This window comes from Myiozetetes cayanensis, unplaced genomic scaffold (assembly GCF_022539395.1).
Source record: "Myiozetetes cayanensis isolate MyiCay16 unplaced genomic scaffold, myiCay2020 scf4, whole genome shotgun sequence".
Classification (NCBI taxonomy): Eukaryota; Metazoa; Chordata; class Aves; order Passeriformes; family Tyrannidae; genus Myiozetetes; species Myiozetetes cayanensis.
The window spans coordinates 8,751,234-8,771,163 of record NW_026087631.1 but is presented as its reverse complement, the minus strand read 5'-3'; the positions used below and the strand labels follow the sequence as shown (position 1 = coordinate 8,771,163).

General features: G+C 46.9%; 2 protein-coding genes across 6 annotated transcripts in view; one reads left to right on the top strand and one right to left on the bottom strand.

The window, feature by feature from the left end:
- The window catches only part of TBC1D2 (TBC1 domain family member 2), a 51,095-nt gene that overhangs the window by 5,206 nt on the left and 25,959 nt on the right, over positions 1-19,930 (bottom strand). Inside the window, exons 1-12 of one of the 4 annotated variants that reach the window (XM_050329373.1) lie at positions 16,242-16,371; positions 15,852-16,022; positions 13,695-14,185; positions 12,906-13,038; positions 11,845-11,986; positions 9,089-9,225; positions 8,294-8,481; positions 6,823-7,209; positions 5,864-5,974; positions 2,948-3,135; positions 1,299-1,769; positions 67-187 (exon numbers count right to left, since the gene is read on the bottom strand). In XM_050329373.1, the coding sequence (XP_050185330.1) occupies positions 67-187; positions 1,299-1,769; positions 2,948-3,135; positions 5,864-5,974; positions 6,823-7,209; positions 8,294-8,481; positions 9,089-9,225; positions 11,845-11,986; positions 12,906-13,038; positions 13,695-14,102 (2,286 nt within the window). In that variant the 5' untranslated portion in view covers positions 14,103-14,185; positions 15,852-16,022; positions 16,242-16,371. Of the gene's footprint in view, positions 1-66; positions 188-1,298; positions 1,770-2,947; positions 3,136-5,863; positions 5,975-6,822; positions 7,210-8,293; positions 8,482-9,088; positions 9,226-11,844; positions 11,987-12,905; positions 13,039-13,694; positions 14,186-15,851; positions 16,142-16,241; positions 16,372-19,930 lie in introns of those variants that run through there. The other 3 variants (XM_050329372.1, XM_050329371.1, XM_050329374.1) reach the window with 3 other exon arrangements.
- The window catches only part of ELP1 (elongator acetyltransferase complex subunit 1), a 30,859-nt gene continuing 29,291 nt past the window's right edge, over positions 18,363-19,930 (top strand). For both annotated transcript variants that reach the window (XM_050329362.1, XM_050329360.1), the window contains exons 1-2: positions 18,363-18,552; positions 19,636-19,788. In XM_050329362.1, coding sequence (XP_050185319.1) covers positions 18,403-18,552; positions 19,636-19,788 — 303 coding nt within the window. In that variant the 5' untranslated portion in view covers positions 18,363-18,402. The remainder of the gene's footprint in view (positions 18,553-19,635; positions 19,789-19,930) is intronic.

Genomic DNA, 19,930 nt, shown 5'->3' with positions numbered 1-19,930 from the left:
CTGACTGCTCGCTTTTAAACCTTTACTGTATGAGAGTCCTAGCAAATGTGAGGGTGCACAGCTCACCTGTGAGGTTATCAGTGTGTCACTGTAGTAGTCTGCTGGCATTAGGTTCTCCACAATATGGACTAGACACCAGAAAGCACTTTCCTCATCTTCCAGGACCAGGAGAGCAACAGCTGCTAACCTGTGATGGACAAGGCACGGTGAAGCAATACAACACTAGAGAGGAGGTGTCCTCAGCCAGCACATGAACTGAAGAATACAAGACTCCTTTTGGCATGTCTTCAGTCCATCAGTGTCCAAAATATCCAGTGTCAGGACAGAGAGACAAGTGATCTGTTCTGCATGTTTCTGAAGGAACCAAAGGGCCATGTTTTTCTTTCCCATGTGTCTCTGTCCAAAAATATGGAACTCGTGTGACAAAGGTACGTTTCCCACCTAATGGAATTTTCTGTAAGTCTGCTGAAGTTAGTAATTTGTTGATTTTTCTAATTTCAATACAGGAAAGAGCTCACTCAGAGGTACTCCATATGTGATGTAGTTCACCTTCCTATACATTCTTTTACAGCCCTTACCTCCTTTAGCTCTGATTTACCCCTTTCAGACAGATTGCAAAGATGACATCTAATATCAAGGGTTCTCTAAGTGGAAAATGTCTTTCTGAAGGCCACAGAAAGAACAACAGAAATAGCTTACACAGACATTCCTCATGTGAAAAGCTCCAACTAGAGATTCCCCTCTTGAAGCTTGTGCCTGATCCCTTTTTTACTTGGTAGCACAATTCTAAGAAGTCTGTGTTTTATTTTCCCATAGCCTTCTTCAGGAAGGGAAAGAAGCTTTTAGGTTCCCTGAACTTTCTCTTCTCCAGAAAGAACCACCTCAGTTTCCTCAGCCTCTCCTTGAGTCATTTCCTGCAACTCCCTTATATCTTAACACTTCACAACATTTCCTTCAACTCCTCTCAGCAGAGGAATCACCAAGGTGTTCTGCTGAGTACACTACAACTTAAAAATTCAGCCCTGGCCTCATGCTGTTATTGTGGGACTGCCTCACCCTACTTCCTGTAGCTGTTCCTTCCTATTCTGTATCTACAGAGATGCTAAACAAGTGCATCCTGCTGCTTGCTGGATCCCAGCAACAACACTGGATGAAAAAGAGACACCAAATACAGAATTCTGCAGGAAAATACCTAGAGCCAGGACAGAACTCCAGAGAAGCAAGAACCACAGCCTAGAGTATGTGCCTACACCTTTTCAGTGCTATTCCATGAAGAAGCAGCATACCTGGCTTCTCACCTGTTCAGTCCCTGGCAGTATCCAATGGCAGGATTGTGCCAGGAGAATGCCAGCAATACCCTCCGGAGCTTGGGAATGAGCTGGGAGGTGGGAGAGGAAAAATGCTTGTTGTTGGTGAGCGTGCGGGGCAGGTCGAGCTCGATCTGGCGGCAGGCAGGGTGCTCAGTGCTCCTGCTCTGCTGCAGCAGCCGCTGGTAGTGGTCAGGCAGGCGGCTGCAGTGCCGGCTGACAATCCACTTCCACACCCGCTGCCGATGCTCCACCGGAATGCCGCTGCGGATCAGGCTCTTCAACTCTGCTGAGGGGTTCAGCTCCACAAGGCTGTTCCACCTGTCACGGAGGGGCTTCTCCACAATTTCCTGGCTCCGCAGTTTGTTGGACTTTATCTCCAGGGCTTGGATTTTGGCCAGAAGTCTCCAGTCCTCAATTTCATAGTCAGGTACAGTCATAAACCCATACTCATCATACTCGCTGGAGGAACACAAGGCAGTGGTTAGTTCAAATGACGGTGCTAGTACCTGTGTCGAGGACACTGCTTGGGTCATGCCAGCTACAGCCTGCTGCCAGGTTCTCATCACTCATGCACAGGTGCTCCTCCTTCACTTCCCTGGCAGCAGCATGTGACAGCCTGCCATGCCCACTGTCTCAGCCTTGAGGACGAATGGGAGCCTGCAGCAATGGCATACACACTTAGACTCAAGGGTTACTTGGCTCTGAGCTGCAGCCCAGCCTCATCAGACGTCTCTCACCAGCTCCCCAGCCCCTGAGGGAGTATCTAGCTCACCCTGCAAACCTTCTCCCTAGCACGCCCTAGGGCAGAGACAGTTCTGTAGGAAGGGACTGCAAAGGCTTTGGGGCATCAGATCAAAGAACAGAGATCCACAGTCCTTTCTGATGTCTCCTGGTACACAATGAAAATCTCCTACTGACTGGAACACACCAGGAGTGCTGATAGTACAGCTCGCTTAGGGTTTGCGCACCACCTGTCCACAGTGTAGGATACTTGTAAGGTATCATCATATTCTTGGCAGAGAGACCAAGCCTGGTGTAGGGGTCTCATCTCCAAAGCTACCTGGAGAACTTGTGAGACTGACCAAACAGATAAAACGGACAGTGTTATAGAACGGGGGCACTGACTGGGCAGGACGGCATAAACACAAGTAGGGACCCCAGCAGGGCTGGTGGCAAGGCTCTCTGGAGGTTTCCAGTGCAGCCCACCTTCACTGCAAGGCTGTCCCCAGGATTAGCACAGGGCAATGCTGGCTTTGTATGGCTGAGTAGAAAACTCCTAAGGACAGAGATGCCCCAACTACCAGATGGACTCCTCTCCTACAGAGAAAGTTCATCCTCATGTCCACCATTTACCTCCCAGGCAATCCATGGCTGTCATCACTTGCCATACTATCTGCCACTGCCTAGAAAAGTTTAGCTCTATCATCCTCAGCTTCCCCTACCTATGGTGACATGCTGCAATCAGATATTCATGGTCTCCACAACACCAAACCAAATCAGCTTCCTCAACTTCCTCTGCTATGTTGTGGCTCCAAGTCCCTGCTATAAAAATGTTCCTAGATCTTTCCTGCCTGCACATTCCCCTTCATAGACGGGCTTCTAGAAGGGTGTTAATATTCCCAAATCTTGACTCTTACCTGACAGGGTTCAAGTTAAAACCTTCTTCTGCTTCTTCCTTCACATCCCACTGGAGTGATTCCTGGATGAGATTCTTCACCAACTCAGCATAGGAGCTGGGCAGGCCAGGCACAGCCTCCTGCAGCTTCCGCAAGACTGTCAGGTATTTGCTCTCCATCTGGCAGTTTCTTGCTTGCAGGCAGGCACACTGATGGGGAAACAAGAAGGAAAGAGGTGGCTCAGTGGCAGTTCTTCCTGCATTGCCACTACTCTCTTACCGGCCTGGTCTGCACATAAAGCAAACACTGCTGAACAGCAAAGCCCCAGAAAACACATTTAGTATTTTTCTACAGTCAGTGGAATTGCAGATGTGAACGAGTCACCTTGGTCTATCAACAAGCACATGCTGCAGGACTAGCATGCAACAGAAGTTACTTATTGAGTGGGAGACCTACTTCATCATCACCTACTTTAGCTACTGCATTACATCAGTGGGTGGCCAGCTCAACTCAGGACGCAATCCAAGAGCAACCAATGCATCTGAATTTGCTGCAGTCTTTTTCCCTGCCCCTCATACAAGTTCTGTACACGACACTGAGCTGTGTCCTGACAAAACACACCACTCCTGAGACTGAGCTAAAAGCGTACCATTTTCAGGACACACGGCAGCACCACAGACCAGGTGCCACATGCCCCTCAGCATCCCCAGTCCCATGGAACTGGTACACATCACTTTGCAAGGACAGGAAGCCCAGATGAGTTCAAACACCAGGACAGTACATGCCACCACCATACTCCTGGGCACACAAAGCAGAAAAAATGAATGATGACTGTTGGCCCACTCCACAAAGGGGGGACTGAGGCCACAAAGGTGACAAGACTCACCCAGTGTCTCAAAGGAAGCTCAGTGAAGACTCCTGTTCAGTGGGAAGCAGCAGTTGAAAACAAGAACAAAACAGAAACCACACAGAGAATTAGGTTGCATATAGAGGGGACAGGAAGGAGCATAGGAGACCACTTTAATCAGCATGTTGCCTCACACTGAGCATGCTGGGCTGCTCTGATTACTTCCTTTCTGAAGGTTACAGCCATTTCAGGATCAGAGAGGGCAGTAAGTTAGGAGGCAGGCAGGGTTTCTAAGAACTAGAAAGCAAATAGATATAAAAATGGCAATAACACTTCAGAAGCAGCTTTTTGTCCTGTTTTATAATCCACAACTGTGGAGACATACCTGTGGTGGTGCATCCCCCACCTCAGGCCACACTATGATCTCAGAAATGCTCATTAGGCTTCAGCCTTGATGAACAGGACCTGGGCTAAGCACCTCTTGAGCTTACCAGAAACACTGTCTGCTCCCAGGAATTTCTGCAGTATAACGAGCTCCTGGTTTTTAACAAACAGCATTGGAAGCTTATTTTTCTTGCAAACCCAAGTGGAACAACCCAAATGGAATAACACTTTCATTACCAAACTTTCCAAGAAAGTTATCAGCCCAAATTGCAGCCAGGATGGAAAATTACTATGACTAAAGCCCACTCTCTTGCAACCCTACATGAGACCCTTTGAGCTCTCCCTGACCACAGTGGCCTGTGACCAGCAACCTCCCTCTGAGTGCAACACCTCTCAGAGTCAGAGAACTCTCAAGTTCACTGTACTTGGAGGACCACCACCAAACAATGACCACGGATCCTGGGCTGATGCCCCCACTCCTTGAGGCTCCACTCTTTGCCTGTTGAGAAGATGTAAAGTCATCCAACGTGAGTAGTTCCCTGAACTCAAGGGGAAATTTTCCCAGGTATATACCTTGTACATACTCCACAGGTCTGCGTGTGTGCGAGCGGGAATATGCTACAGCACACGCACCATGAATGCTGCTCTCCTAGATTCTTAAGTACCATAGATTTGTAAGAAAGTTAGGCCTACAATGGTTACTGTTCTGCTATAGTAAATTCTACATGAATCTTTTGTTAAACCGGTTAAACTAAACTACTGATTAAGTGCTACTGAGCTTAGTGCTATTAAATCTTTAGTCAGGTTCAGGGTTCAGTTTGGCAAGGGGTCCATGCTGAACATCGTGACTCAATGGGAGGGTCCCCCTCATTCCTTTTATCCTTACCCTTTCCCATCATCACGCTTTTCCATCTACAGCCTCCATGCAGATTATTTTTGATTGATTTTAGTTTTAGATTTATCAGTTTTAGGTTTTATTACTATTTCTCCTCTGTGTGCTTTAACCATCTAGCAAGTAGTAGAACAAGCCTTGTCAACAAACTCTGTCAAGCTTCCACTTCAATATTAAACCTCCTTTAGCCAATAACTTCGCCAGTGATTCTTTACAACCTAAAACACTCATTCATGACAATACCTTAAAACCCAATTAAAACCTCAGTAAATCCCACAGAACAAATGCCAGCACACACCACCAGCCCTGGACATGGTTCAGAACCAGAAGGTAGGATTAGACAAGTCTGATAGTAACCAGGTTACGCACACTTACAAGGCTAGAAATAAAAATAAAACTTAAGAAAAACATAAAAACTCTGATCCAACTATAGGACCTGAAGACTGCTGCCACGTGGCAATGCCAGGTCTAGCAGAGAAACCATGATTAGATGGAGCCAGGACTCAAGTCTGTCAGCTCTCAGGAAACTCTTCTGAATGCTTTTTCATTTGTATCTAAAAGCATAGCTGAAATGCAGAAATCTGGGTTAAGTTTCAGCACTCTTAAGACTGAACTTTGTCGGTATTTTACTTCTATTAAAGAATAAAAATGATCATGTCTAATTTGGGAACAACACAAAGCTGAAAAAAGGTCACACTAAAAAAAGACATTGCAAAGAAAGCTTACTCCTGGTGATCAAAATCCATTCCTGTGCCAACTTTGAAAATAAAGTAGTAACAGTTCACACCAAAGGAAAAAGGTCATTTTGTCTTACCTTCATCAGAAGAGCTTTTTCATTCTCAGCAACACTTGTCCAGAGTCGAGTAACCTGGTGGATCTCCGAATTGAGAAATTGGTTCTGGGTTTTGTACGCATCTATATCGTCCTGCCATGAAGCAAAACAGTCACACGAGGAGAGTTCTTGGGGGGCTTAAAATCCCTCCCACTTCAGGGATATCAGATTATGTTAAGAACAATAAGGTATCTCAAAAATTTTGTGTTCTGGGGAGCAGACAGGACTCCCCAGGACAAATACTGCCTACAAAGGAAACCAAGGCACAACATTAAATTTGAATGTCATGCATGGTCAAGACACTTGAAAATGCTAAATGCACATACATGCTTGAAAAACACAGAGACATCCAGGTCATATAAAGCTAGAGAAGCAACTAAATAAGATGAAGAATATATGTGCTTTTTTTGGATTTCATATGGTTGGTTGATTCGGTTTGGGGTTTTGGTTTGTTTTTTTTTTAAGGAAACAAATACCCATGGCTGTCAGCAAAAACACTCCCACAATGCAGCCAGCAAGTGGCTCTTTGGGCAATTCTCCACCTCAAGATAACTGGTCATTATAACTCTGCACATACAACAGGATGGATCTGAAAGAACCAGAAGGTATTGGGAAACTGTTTTCAAGAAGGAAACAAGGGGGAACAGGTTAGTGAAGGCAGCAAAAGAGACTGCACCCCTGAAACAAAAGAAAGCAAATAAAGAAGCAAGCACTGAATGATGATGCAAAGTCAAACAAAACAGGCTCTGAGCTGAAGCTGACCTAGATGATTTTTCAGCACCCTACTGGCATCAGGTGGGCCCCTTCCAGCCTCCCTCCTTTGGAGGCAGATGGAACAGCTAGCAGAAGCATATTCTGTGCTTCCCACAAGAAAGACCCTCCCACTGAACCTGAGGGTACAGAAATGGGAGCCCCCAAAAGACCTGTGCCATCTCACACACCTTCAGGTGCTCAATCTCCTCCTGCTGCTTATACAATGTCTCTGCAGTGACAGTGTTGTCTTCTTGCAGGGGGTCAGAGAGCTCTCGGGCCATCTGTTCCGTCAAGGCCATGATGACTTCCTGTTTGGCGTGGTTCTTCTCCATCAGAAGCTGCACATGTTCCTGGAGTTCCTGGATGTGGCTGTCTCTCAAAGTCAGTATCTGCTCCAGTTCCTTCTTTTCTTGTTCAAGAGCTTCCAGTCGACTAGTCAGATCTGCGATTTGTCTCACTTTGTGGCGCACCAGCTCCAGCCTGTCCTTATCTTCTGCTGCAGTGAGATACATGCTAGATACTCGCTTCTCCTGCTGGGCTGCCTCCAGAGCTTTGTGGAGAAGTTTAACCAGCTCCTGGAAAGGGAATGTAAAGTCATCACATCACAGTGCTCCCCCAGGGCAATGGCAGCACAGACAGCACAGACCCAACAGTGAAAGGTCCTCAAGACATTGAAATTGGCTCCTTTCAGAAGGAAAACTGAATGCAGAAATTTTAAAACCACATTGACACCATAGCAGAGAAGTTCTGCTCACAGAGCTGGGCCTGAAAGGTCTCTACAGCAGGTCACAGATAACTTGATTTTATGTGGATTGTATCAGAGAAGCTACTGCTCACACTGTCTGAATTCTGGCTTTCCTACAATCGTTCTTGAGAGGTCCAGCAAAGAACCTGGAGATCTGGTCACCAGTGTGGTAAAATGGGAGGGAAATAATGCAGTCTGCATCCTCCTGTGCTACCAGGAGGTAATTGCAATATCCATTTTAATCTTCCCTCTGCCAGAGTCCTCCCTCACTCCATCCTACCTGAAGGCATGAAACCTTGCCCAAGCAACACGTTGCTGATTCAGGTCTTGCCATCTCAGAAACTTTAAAAAGAAAATCAAGGATGCAATTGACTGCCCAACATGGGACCTGGCTCTCCTGTCTCTTCTGCTGGAATTGCTACCAACATCATTAGTGTAGAACCTGGCACTGGCAACCCTGCTTGTGAAGAACAGTATCATTCATGAGAGACAGCCCTTGCAGTGACTTATGTCTTGACTTCTTTAGTCAAATCACATCTTAATGGTGGATCACTGTTCAAAAATAATGACTTATTGTTAACAGCATGACTCCACCTGACAGTTCTTGCCATAGTACCTGTGCAGGACTGTACTTCATGTATTCATTGAGCAATAAAGATGCACGAGCAAGACACCAGTAGAGCACACTTAGATTTGTTTTACCTCCCTCTTCTAGCTGGCTGTACTTCCTAGCAATGGCTGAAGGCCTTCCCTTGTCTTGGGTACAATCACACAAAGTGGTAACACCAGGAGCTTCAAATGGTCCCATTAGTGCCTGCTGAGCACTTCTCAGCCTAACACCAACATACAGGGAGTCCCTGCAACCAGCCTCAGGGCCCTGCCCTTAGAAGCAGCAGTCTCTTCACCACACTTACCTTCTGTGACTTGACTTCCTCTGTCAGCGTCAGGATCTGTTGCTGTAGAACACTCACTTTATCCATTGGGTTCCTCTCCCTGGACAGCTCTTCATGTGAGCCCGGGAAGCCACTGTTCTTCCACCTGGCTTTCCTAATCCAGTTCAGCCTGGGCTCCATCCTCCCATCCTCCAGGGTCCCTTCCTTAACTAAAGAGAGATAGGCTTAATTTCCACAGAATTGCTGTGCCACTGTGTACTCCCAAGTTTTGCTGTGGGGGGGACTCAAAACAGTTCTGCAGAGAAGGCTGGCACACAGGGCATAGAAAATTGACCTGCTGGGATCCACAGGATGGAAGCTGAAACAGTGGGGATCAGACACAGGTACGCCCAGAATAAATGAAGCTGTACAGTTTCACGGTACCTGCTCATCCACTTTGCATCCTGCTCATGTATCTTGCCCACAGCAAATGCAAGTTGTCACCATGGAGAGGCAAACATGCAGTGGAGTTGCTACACTTAGCCTCTGCCTGTGCAGGGATTCTACCTCAAAGAACTAAGCTTGGCACATGGATTTTGGGGTTTTTTGCCTCTGCAGAAGGTTGCAGAGGTAGAAGATATAGACAGATGCAACCTGAAGCAGAGCCAAAAAAGTCAGTCTTGTGGTAACAAGACAGGAAGAGACTTGAGACAATGTGATAAGAGTTTTTATATCCCTTGACAACTTGCCACCCTCTCCTTCCCATTCCTGCTAAGTCCTGATTCCTACTAAAAGGCATCATGCTCAGACCAGCTCCAACAGCTCAGTAACAATCACCTGCACACCCTGCCTCCACTTCCGCATCTTGTTCCTCATCCAGGCTCGCAGGATGCTCTTGAAATTCATCGAAGCTGAAGACGTTATCATTGTTCCCCCAGAGCTGTCTGGAGCCACAAATATTGTAGACAGTGTTTCTGAAACAAGAAGAGATCAACACAGGCTAGTGAACAGGAGAAGTCATGATCACTGCAGTCAGTGCACATTCAAACTATTCAATGCCTCTACTTCCCCTTAATTCCCACTTTGCCTCCCAACACCTATCTCCTTCATGTGCTGAGAAGATGAACTGTTCACAGCAATGGTGGATCTGAGAGGAGAAAGGCTTAAACTGCTGTAAATCAGGAAGACGCCACAAAATCAGTACCAGCATAGCAATGTACAATCAGATGATCTTTCCCCACGTGCTTGAGTCCTATACATAACAGATGAAACAGAGGGATCAAGGGTAACAGTAGACCAACAACATCTCTCCCCCCACTCTCTCCTTCCCTCCTTCTCTCCATCCCTTCCCTTAGCACACAGCAGAAATCCCAAGGTGCCAAGAAACGCTCAGCTACCAACAGCACAGCCAAAGCTGGAACGATGATCACATTTGAAGCAGGCACTGGTTCCGTGCTCCAAGCTACATTTAATAAATATCCTTACCACAACCAAGTCAATAGACTAAATGCAGTAGAGAGATTCAGGAACAAATTTGCAGTCAGATGCAGAAATAGTTTGTTTCAGCTGCTGTTAACAGACATAGCCAAAAGCAATGAGATAACTTTACAGCATCATACAGAACCACAAATGTACAAGTATCTTCTGTAAAACCTATGCAAAAAGGTATGCATACAGGTCTTGTCCCTTCTCCCTGTGTGTTGCCCATCAGCTAAAACAAAATAAGCCCCATTTTGAGGTCTGCAAAAGACTCAGTGTCTGCTACTTTCGTAACTGTAAATGAAGTTACCACTTAAGATACTGTTCTCCTTTGCCTTGCTACTGGCTCCAGAGCAGAAGAACAGAGATTACTGACCTCAGAGAACATACAGGTACCTAAGACCAGCAGACCTTCCATCCCCCTTGTCTGCAGTTAGTCCTCATCTAATGTAATTTTCCTGCGTTTCTCTACCTCATGCTGCACTTTGTTTTTCCCCTCAGACTGCAGGAGCTCATGGATCCAGACATGTTACACTCATGAAGACCCAGCCTGACAGTGAGAGAGAGTCTGGAAAAAGGTTTACAGAACCAGGGGAGCAATACAATTTGAAGCTGAAAAGCAACAATTGCTACTTAGGCTCGCAAAAGCAAGCCTGGGGAGTTAGGGGGGTGTGGAGGGAGATATGTTTGCGTTACTTTTAATTAAAAATTAGTGAGTAGGAGAAAATGCATAGCCTGAAAAATAGTACAGCTTACTTTGATAGTCTCTGGTCTCATGGGGGATCTTTCCTCCTATGGGCATCAGATTATAGCCACACAAGTGGTGGTAAAAAACAACAGGCAACCTCCCAGTCAAAAATATTTGGCAGGTGGCTGGCTACCTACCACACCTGTGGCCACTTACAAATTTTTGGTTATATGTAAATAAGTGATTAGGAGATACTGATGGGGTTGTTCTTGTGCAACTGTACCTGCCCAAGGCTTGTGTGGTGGTTTTAATCTAGGCCTTCCTTGGTTACCAATTTGTAACCTTGGTTACCAGTTTGTAACCAAGGAAGAGGCAGTGTTCCCAGTATTCCATACGATTTTTACGTAAATCGGGGTATAAATAAGAAGGGAGGAGAGGCCTTCTCTCTCTTCTCTTCCAGCGGGGTACGGGAACAGTGGGTCCTTGCGTTGGTCTCACTTATCTAAGGCTGAGGCCTGCAGTGACCGCTGGCCTGCCACGTGGAGGATAGCAGAGTGCCATGTGTGTGCCAATCCTGTTTTTTTCTAAGGGATGTGGTGAGATTAGTTTTACTAGTTATTTTACTAATTCTTGGGTTTGATTGTGTATATCCGCTTGGTGTCCCTTTTTGTTCCCTTTTGTTCCCCTTTCCCCTTTCCCTATCCCTTCGGGGGGTGTTTGAATTCCTTTTTGCTGTGTACATAGCATCTTAACTGTAATATACATCAAATATATATTTTTTTATATAACTAGCTTGATTTTTGGGTTCTTCAATTTACATAGTTTTTTTCCTTTGCTCTGGGGGAAGAAGGAAGAGGGAAGGGGGGGAGGCTGCTACTGGGGTTTGGGCATTTGGCAGGGAGCCAAGTCTGAACCATCACAGCTTGTAACTTGAAATCCAGGCGGAGGAGTAGCAAGCTGTGCAGTTGTGCTTGAGCCCATAATATGACTCCTTTTCCTTGGAGATCCTGCTTTAGAGAATGCACTACATTCAAGGTCCTTTGAAACAACTGGAAAGTGCTAAAGGGCTTCTATCACTACCTACTGAGTCCAGCTCAACCTGACTCATGCCCTTCCACCAGTGCTGTGCAGATGCATCATAGGCATGCCAGGCACTGCTTACACTGAAGAGAGCTTAACCAAGTCCTAGGTCTGCCACTAGGATCTTTGCTAAGAGAGACAGATGATGGGGAATGCATCAGAACTGGGGTATGTGAAAGACCCTCTGGCAGGAAGTTTACTTTAGCCTGGAATATCCTTAAAAAGCTGATTCACAGTTCTTCCACCTATGCAGGAGTCCTTTTTCAAACGACACATGACAGGCAAGGAAGGCACATAGTGGCAGATAAGCACATCGACTGCACTCCAGTTCTCATCATTCACTTACTGTATCTCTGTCCAAGGGTGCTTAAGGGAGATGTTCTGCAAAGCAGTAGATGTTTGGGGTGCAGGCAAGGATGCTGCCTTTAAACCCACTGCTTCTGTTGGTGTTTTCACCAATGGCAGAAAGTCTTCATTGTCAACTACATCTATGTAAAAACAAAACAGAACACAAAAGCAAATGAGCAAGACAGAATTCCATTGGACTTTGGCTCCTTCATGTAACCTGAGAGCCACAACATTTTACTACAGGTATACGTTCAGTGTTCAAATGGTCAGGTGGAACTAGGACAGCAGAGCAGTCTTCCTTAGTTTTCCATCAAATTACAGAAGTTTCCATGTACAAATACAATAATCTATTTGAGGAAAATCAAGTGATTTCAGCCATATATATGAGAACGACTAACCCTAAACAACTGAACTTTTTAACTGCCTAACGAAATAAGTAAGAGATTTTGCCATTCTCTTTCCACATCCCAAATCATGTTTCATAGTTTTAATGTGTAGGTAACTCTCCACAGTTTGTTACCAAATTTTTGCCTGCTGTACCAAAATGCCAAGGTACCCAGAACCTTTCACAGCACGCACTTACTAGGTAGGGGATTATTTGCCTCAAAAAAATGCCAGTATGCATCTAGTCATAACTAAAGAGGTGGACACCCTGTTTGTGCCCTCCCCTGATCCACCCATCTGTGTACTACCCCTTCTAGGAATGGACATCCTCATCCCACTGCTGAAAATAAATTTGCTCACTCTAAATTTCACAGGCCTAGCAAGAGGAAGGGGATATACCAGATGTGCACACTTCACATGTGTGAAGAAAATCAAGATGGAATTCATGATCATAAGATAATAGCTGAACATCTCCAAATACTTGCTGTGGATTTGGAGGCAGCTTATTCACTTGCATGCATAATGAGGCAGAAGTTCTAAACATTGACCAAGCACTGATAGTTAGCACCTGCATTTAAAAATCTGGCCAAAACCTCTGCCCACTTACAGATGAGGAGCACCATCCATGGAGGGGCCACTGAAAGCAACAGAAAAACTGACATATGCCACACCTACTTGTTCTGCCAGCTAGAGGCTCATTCACAAGCTGGGAGCTGCCCACAGGAAATCTGCTCTTAGTGTTGCAAAATTCCCAACGTCTCATTTGCAGCTGCTGCAGCCAGTACATCATTGCCTGCTTGCTGATTGCCTAATATAACAAAAAACAGGAAAAGGAAGGGAATAATCTCATCAGCATGAGACATATCCTGAGAGGATGACCACCACTTTGCTACACAAGTCAGCAGAAACAGAGGCCAGCTGTATCAAGCCTAAGCTGAATTTGTATCCTCTGCTCCCAACCCTGATTTGGGAGGATAGAGTATATCTTTAGTATGGCCTTAAGAACCAGAATCTCAGTGGACCACTGACCTAATTTTAAATGTGTTTTGCTTTATTATGCTTCAAGGCTAAGCAGAAATGTCACAATTATTTTAGACAGGAATCACCCACAGAGCTTCTTAACAGAAACTTTCATGGAGATAAAAATCTAGCAAAGATTCCTGCTGGAACAATCATTTTAGACAGGGGAGTTCATTTCAGTTCAGAACATTACATGTGGACTGCAGGACTCCCCAGCTCTTTAATTCAGCACATACTTTGTGTTTTATTGTCGTTCTGTTAAACAACAGCCATCTCACACATACTGCAGTCCCACTCCTGCTAAATCAAGCAAGTAATTTAGGTCCAAATGGTAACAATCCAAGCTGGGAGGACTAAAGCGAAATTCAATCTAAGAGATACCTTAGTAGAGATCTGTCTGTCCTGACTGGGAATGTTTCATCACAAGAAGATGCTGCTCCTTACCTTCAAAGTAAAAACTCTGCTTGGTGTTCTGATCTCAAAAATCCCTTCTCCATTTTCCATTTTGCAGTCAAAGCTGGCGCTGGAGAGCTCGATAGACCCCAAAGGGTTAATGTCCTGGGCAGTTCTGTAGTATAGTAAGTGACATTTGTTTTCATCATAAAAGAACCAGCGAGACTTCCAGGTTTTGATCGGCCCCTTGATGCCCAGTTTATTTAAATAGCCACAGAGTTTTTTTCTGGATGTTTCTTTGCTAGGTTTCAGCTGTGTGTTTTCCAGTTCTCCAGGAGAGAAAAGCACATCTTTGTCTTTCGCTGAGGCTCCATTTCTGCTGTTATCATCTGGATTTGACTCCACTAAATTTCCTACGGCTGCAAAGGGACACGCTCCGCTTTCTGGTCCTTTCTTCATTTCTTTCAGGAAATAGATCAAAACAGGAAATTCTTTAGGTAAATAAGTAACAGCAGATCCCGATTATATCATCGTTATAGAACCTGAAGCAAATAAAAAAGAAGGAATAAGTTCACGTCTGGCATACAACAAAAAAACATACCCTAGCTTTCAAACTACTCAGCCAAGGTCTCCAACCCTACTTTTGGTCGTTGCTCTCTGCCTTCCTCTGCTCAGATGACCTCTACATACCTGCTTTCTTCCTTTTTCATTCCTAAATTAACCTGGACTAGCAACTAAGAAACAGTAATAAAAAATAATCTTTTGCATGAAAAATAAGTACAGCCTGTGAGCATACAAAATCAATAGCAATAACAAGGGCATTCAGGACTCAAAATATTAAAACACAGCAAGATAAAAAGTTCTGGAGGTAGGCACGTACTTAGATCAAGGGATTGGAGGTAAGCGTGTCCTGGTATTAACACTGAATGTTCAACAAATATTTTAAACCATGATGTCCAGAGAAAAATCCAGCCTTATGCAGCATCCTTTAAACCAATTTGTGTCAGCTGACTAGTGTTATTAAAAATCCTGTATGCTGTGTGTTAGTTCTTCATCCAGTAGGATGGAATCATATGATGGATTATGCACCGGAGAAAGTAATTCTATGATCCTTGCAAAAGAGACTTGGTTGCTCAGTGGCCAAAGTAACCACCTGGTCCCAGGAGGAACACAAGGTGCAAAAGAAAACGAGAAAAGACATGCTGGAAGGGATCAGTGTAGATCTCTCATTCTGCTTCTCTCTCAGAGAAGGGGCCAACTTAAAAGCTGTAGCCAACTACTCAGGTACGCATTCAGATGAATTTTGATCATATGTTATAATCAATTCTGCCACGTTTCTGAGCACTTTTTCAAGTGCTTAACCATACGACAGGTGTGATTTTCTGCTCAGAGCTGCCAACACCGACAGCTCCTGCATAAAAAAAGCTAACAACACTCCAGAAAAGTATAAATAATTTTTTGCATTTTTTTAAACTGCAGTTTCAGACACTAACATATCTGAAGCAAATATGTAAGGAAATAAATTGTTGCAGTGTTGAGTTAGTGTAAATCCCACTGCAGACACAAAACTATTGAACACAGCATCCAGCTGTATGACAACACGTGAATGGAGATAATACAATGGAGCACACAGAGATGTTGCCCAAGCTCACACTGAGGCACAACTTATCCTCATTACTGAAAGAAGGCTTACCCATCCTAGAGCTTTGCTAAGCGCCATCATGTTTATTGCTGCCACCTTCTGTTCCCACATTAGCTTTACAGACAACTACAGAAAATGTTCACTCTTCGGAAAGCTACTGAAATTCTTTTAGTGGACTCCTGTGGCCGTGGATCCTGGCGCTGAACACATTCACAAATGACAACAACAAGCACCCTTTATGAAGGTGTTGTCTCAAGTAGGGTCCGGGAACACCCAAGAACTTCACTGCCGAGCTAATTTTGCCTGGCACAAATGAACTATCGTCAGGAGGAAGTAACACTCTCAACTCCCCTGAACAGACCCCGGAGCTTTAATGGCAGTACCAAGTATCTCCTGCACAGTCCGAAGACTCCATCACAAGTCTACCTGTTGCCAGCACGATGGTCCATGGGACCACACCATGAACAGGATGGTTCAGCAATACAGTAAGTATTTCAGGTTCATGCACCAAGTTACAAGAAGTCATATCAGATCGGCATTCCAAAGCCCTCTAGGTAAGACCTCACCTCCTTACGAGAAACAGAGAGATGCTCCTGGAAGTCACCGTCTGCTGGCATACACCTACTGCTGCAAGCACCACCAGGCAGGTTAACCACAGCCTCCAACAAACCCAACAGCAACAGACAAGCGGCTTCTGCTCCAGGTTTCCTTCGGCCCAGCCGTTGCCAGGGAACCGCCTGAAAGATATATTTAGCCAAAAGCTGCCTTAGCGCTGACTCATCTGTGAAAACAGAGCAGGGCGAACCGCGCACAAACCTCTCCGCCGCGAGGGGCACAAGGCAGCCGGTCCCCACGGCCCCTCCCCGTTGTGTGTGTGCCCTAGAAATGCCAGCCAGCCCAGCTGCACCGCGCTGGGGGCACCAGCGCCGGCGGACGGAGCCTGGCACGGCGCTCACCCTGGCACCGCTTGTAGCGGGCAGCGACGGGGAGGGGGGAATCCGAGCCGCGCGGCTGTCGCAGGATTTTGGGGGTGGATTTTAGGGCGCTGCGGGAAGGAGCCGCTCCCGGCGGGAACACCTGCGGCCGGACGGGGACGGCCGGCCGGCGGCATCCGGCGGCAGGACTCGGGCAGCCAGACAGAGAGGAGGGAGGGTGTGAATTAATAATAAAGCAGCTCCCTTTCCTCCTGCTAGTGCTGCCAGGCCCTGATGGGCTTGGCAGGTGCTGGACTGGCCCGGCAAGGCACTTCTTCTGCCCTTATCCCCCTTATCAAAGTCAGGACAGCTTTGGCTTCCTCTGTGTGCAGTGATAACTGAGCCTGGCTACCGCCCATTTCTCTTGGTCTCAAGAAAGCCCTCTTTGAGTTTAGCCAGCTTTACAGAGTTTAATCACTAACTTTAGTCAAGTTTAAGTACCAGAAGAGCAAAAAGCAAAGCTAGGTGCCTGATGGGCTATCTCTCCGCTGGCCTAAAGTGCCAAACTATAACGCGCATGAAGCCGATTACAGGATGTAAAATCTACAGATTTCCATAGCCAAAACCGATTTGTACTGAATTTGTCTTCCCTCATCATTTGCCTATTAGACTGGATCACAGAATCACACAAGAATCACAGAATTGTTAGGGTTGGAAGGGATCTCTGGAGATTATCTTGTCAAACTCCCTGCCAAGGCCAGAGTCACCTAGAGCAGGTTACACAGGAACATGTCCAGGTGGGATTTTAATGTCTCCAGAGACTCTAGGGACTCCATGGGTAGCCTGTTCCAGGGCTCTGTCACCCTCAATGTAAAGAAGTTCTTTCTCATGTTTAGATGAAACTTCCTATGTTTTAGTGTATGGCCTTTGCTCCTCATCCTGTCAGTGGGCACCACCAAAAAGAGTCTGGCACCATCCTCTGGGCACCTGCCTTTGAGATACTTACATGTATGGATGAGATCCCCTCTCAGTCTCCTCTTCTGTGGACTAAAAAAACCCCGCTTTTGAAGTCTCCCCCAATGAGAGAAAGGCTCCAGATCCCTAATTATCCCTGTGGCCCTCCACTGGACCCTTTTCAGTAGCTCCTTCTTTCTTGTACTGAGGATCGGTGCTACTGGAATTGAGCTCCACTAGAAAAAGGGGAAAGTGTGAAGGCTGTAAATGCGATTGCACGAAGTCCTTCTCTCCCCTGAAAGCTGAGCTGCATTCTCCCCCTCAGTTGCACCTGGAGGGAGGTGACAAGAGTGTAACAGAAAGGATGCCAAAAGGGCAGCACTGGCCTGTGTGAAGGCTGGCCTGGATGTGCCTTAGAAGTCTCAGCTGGTTACTGCCAAGAGTGGCTGCAAAAAAATCATCCTGCTTCCAGTGTCAGTTTATACACTAGCACAGGCATTGGTGAGGCCACACATTGAGTACTGAGTTCGGTTCTGGCCCCTCACTTCAAAAAGGACATTGAGGTGCTGGTAAGTGTCCAGAAAAGAGTTACATGGCTCGTGAAATGTCTGGAAAACATGTCCTATGAGGAATGGCTGAGGAAGCTGGGTTTAGTTTCAAGAAAGGAGGCTCAGGGCAGACCTCATCACTCTCTACAAGCACCTGAAAGGAGGTCTCTTCTGCCGTGCCTGCAGGGAGAGGACAAGAGGAACTGGCCTTAACTGAGGCAGGGGAGATTCAGATTAGATATTACAAACCCTTTTTCCCTATCAGGGTGGTCAGGCATTGGAATGGGCTGCCCAGGGAGGTGGTGGAGTCACCATTCCTGGAGGTGTTCAAGAGGCGCCCGGATCCGGCGCTGGGTGATGTGGTTTAGAGGGTTTAGGGGTTACAGTGGCAGTGCCACACTGACGGGCGCACTGGATGATCTCAAAGGTCTCTTCCGAGCTTGGCGGTCCTACGATTCTGTGATCCTGTGTGCAGCCGCAGAGGGAGCTGAGCCGCTGAGGAGTCAAAGCACTGTTTTTGCTGTCCGAGGCACAGCCCCTGACAGCCCGGCCCGGCCCGGCCCTCACGGCCATGGCGGGGAAGGGAGGTCCGCGCTCCGCCCCGCGAGCAGGGGGCTCCGCGCACGGCGCCTGCGCGCGCCCGCCCCGCGGGAAATGGCGGCGCCGTGGGGGCCGCGCGTCCCTCGCTGCCTCCCTGCGCCATGAGGAACCTGCGGCTGCTCCGGGCCGGCGGGCACCGCTGCGCCGCCGCCGCGGGCACCCCGCGGTGCTTCTGCCTCGGTGCCGAGCCCGGCACGGTCCTCGTGGGCTCGCAGTACGGCCTGGTGGAGCTGCGCCCCGGCGGGGACTCGGTGAGAGAGCCAGGGCTGGGCTTCGGTCGACTTCGCCCGTGCTTGCCGGCGTGTTGTTGGGGTCAGCTTTGTTTGCAGAGCCGGAGTGAATCGTGGGTTCCTGCGGGAGTGCGACGGTGTCCGCCGGGAGCTCTGCTGTCTCCTGGGCGGTGTGTGGGGCGCTCGGAGCCTCCGGCTGCGCCCTCCGCTCGCTGCCCTGCACCGTGCCGGGGGATCGCCGCTCTGGCATCGCGGTGGCTGAAGAGGCTTTCTGAGCCTCTGAGACACTGAATCGGCCCGTTAAGAGCGTGGCTGTGTTTTGACACGGATCACTCACGTGGCTTAGTCTTAAGCGTGGCCTGGCGAGCAGTTGCATCAAAGATACGGTTCACAAAACAGACCCAAGGGGGCAAAGAGGTAGTGAAGAGCACGGGAGGAATCTTTTGAAACCGTACTCTAGGGGGCAAAAAAACCCAACATATCGCTAAAGTAAGAAAATGCTACCGAGTTACGAATTGGTGTTAAAGCTGGGTTGCTGTCTTCTCACTGTGCAGCTCTGAGGCACCTAATTGCCTTCAGTACATTCATCTCTGAAGTTAACGTAACAGAAGAGCTTTAGGGCTTTCCAAGGGTCTCGTTTTCAAAGATTGCTGTACCTTAGTACGCATGCAAATGCTTTTCCTTAGAAATGCTTTTTTGTGCTGTGTCTTTGAAGTCTGCATCTCCCCTTAATGGTACTGGGACACTTTAAGCAGCTACCGATGCACCTCTTAATGTTGACACTATGCGGGGACTTATAAAAAGAATGTTAAAAGATGATTAGCAAGACAGATTGGAAGTAGCGGTATTGTCGTTTATTGTTTGCTTCTTTATGTGAGTTTCTCATTGTCTGCCTAGTACTTTTAATGTAAGAGGATCTTCACAGGTTCCCCTGAATAAGTAAAGATAAGTTTCCTGGTGCCATTCACTTACTCTCTTCTGCTGTTAATGCTTTTTGTAACTGCAATAGGATGAAATATACCCATGGATATCAGTCTGTGATTTCTGCAAAAACCCCACTGAGGTGACGTGTAATTACTAAATCGTTGCCCTCTCTGTGTCAAGGTGACAAGAGAAGTTTCCTTGGTTGAGGAGGGTTTCTTGCCTGAGGATGGAAGTGGCTGCATCGTGGGTATCGAAGATCTTCCAGAGCAGGAGTGTGTGTGTGTTGCTACAGCAGCTGGAGACATCCTGCTCTGCAGTCTGAGCACGAAGCAGGTAACATGGCAGAAAAGACACAATAGTACTGAGAGATTTCAGAGGAAAGAATGATACTTGTGATTTCTTCAGGGGGAGTTGTAAGTTTGTTGCTTACTGAGCTGTGGTTAGTCTCCCTTCTCTGGGCAGACAAGCTGATTTT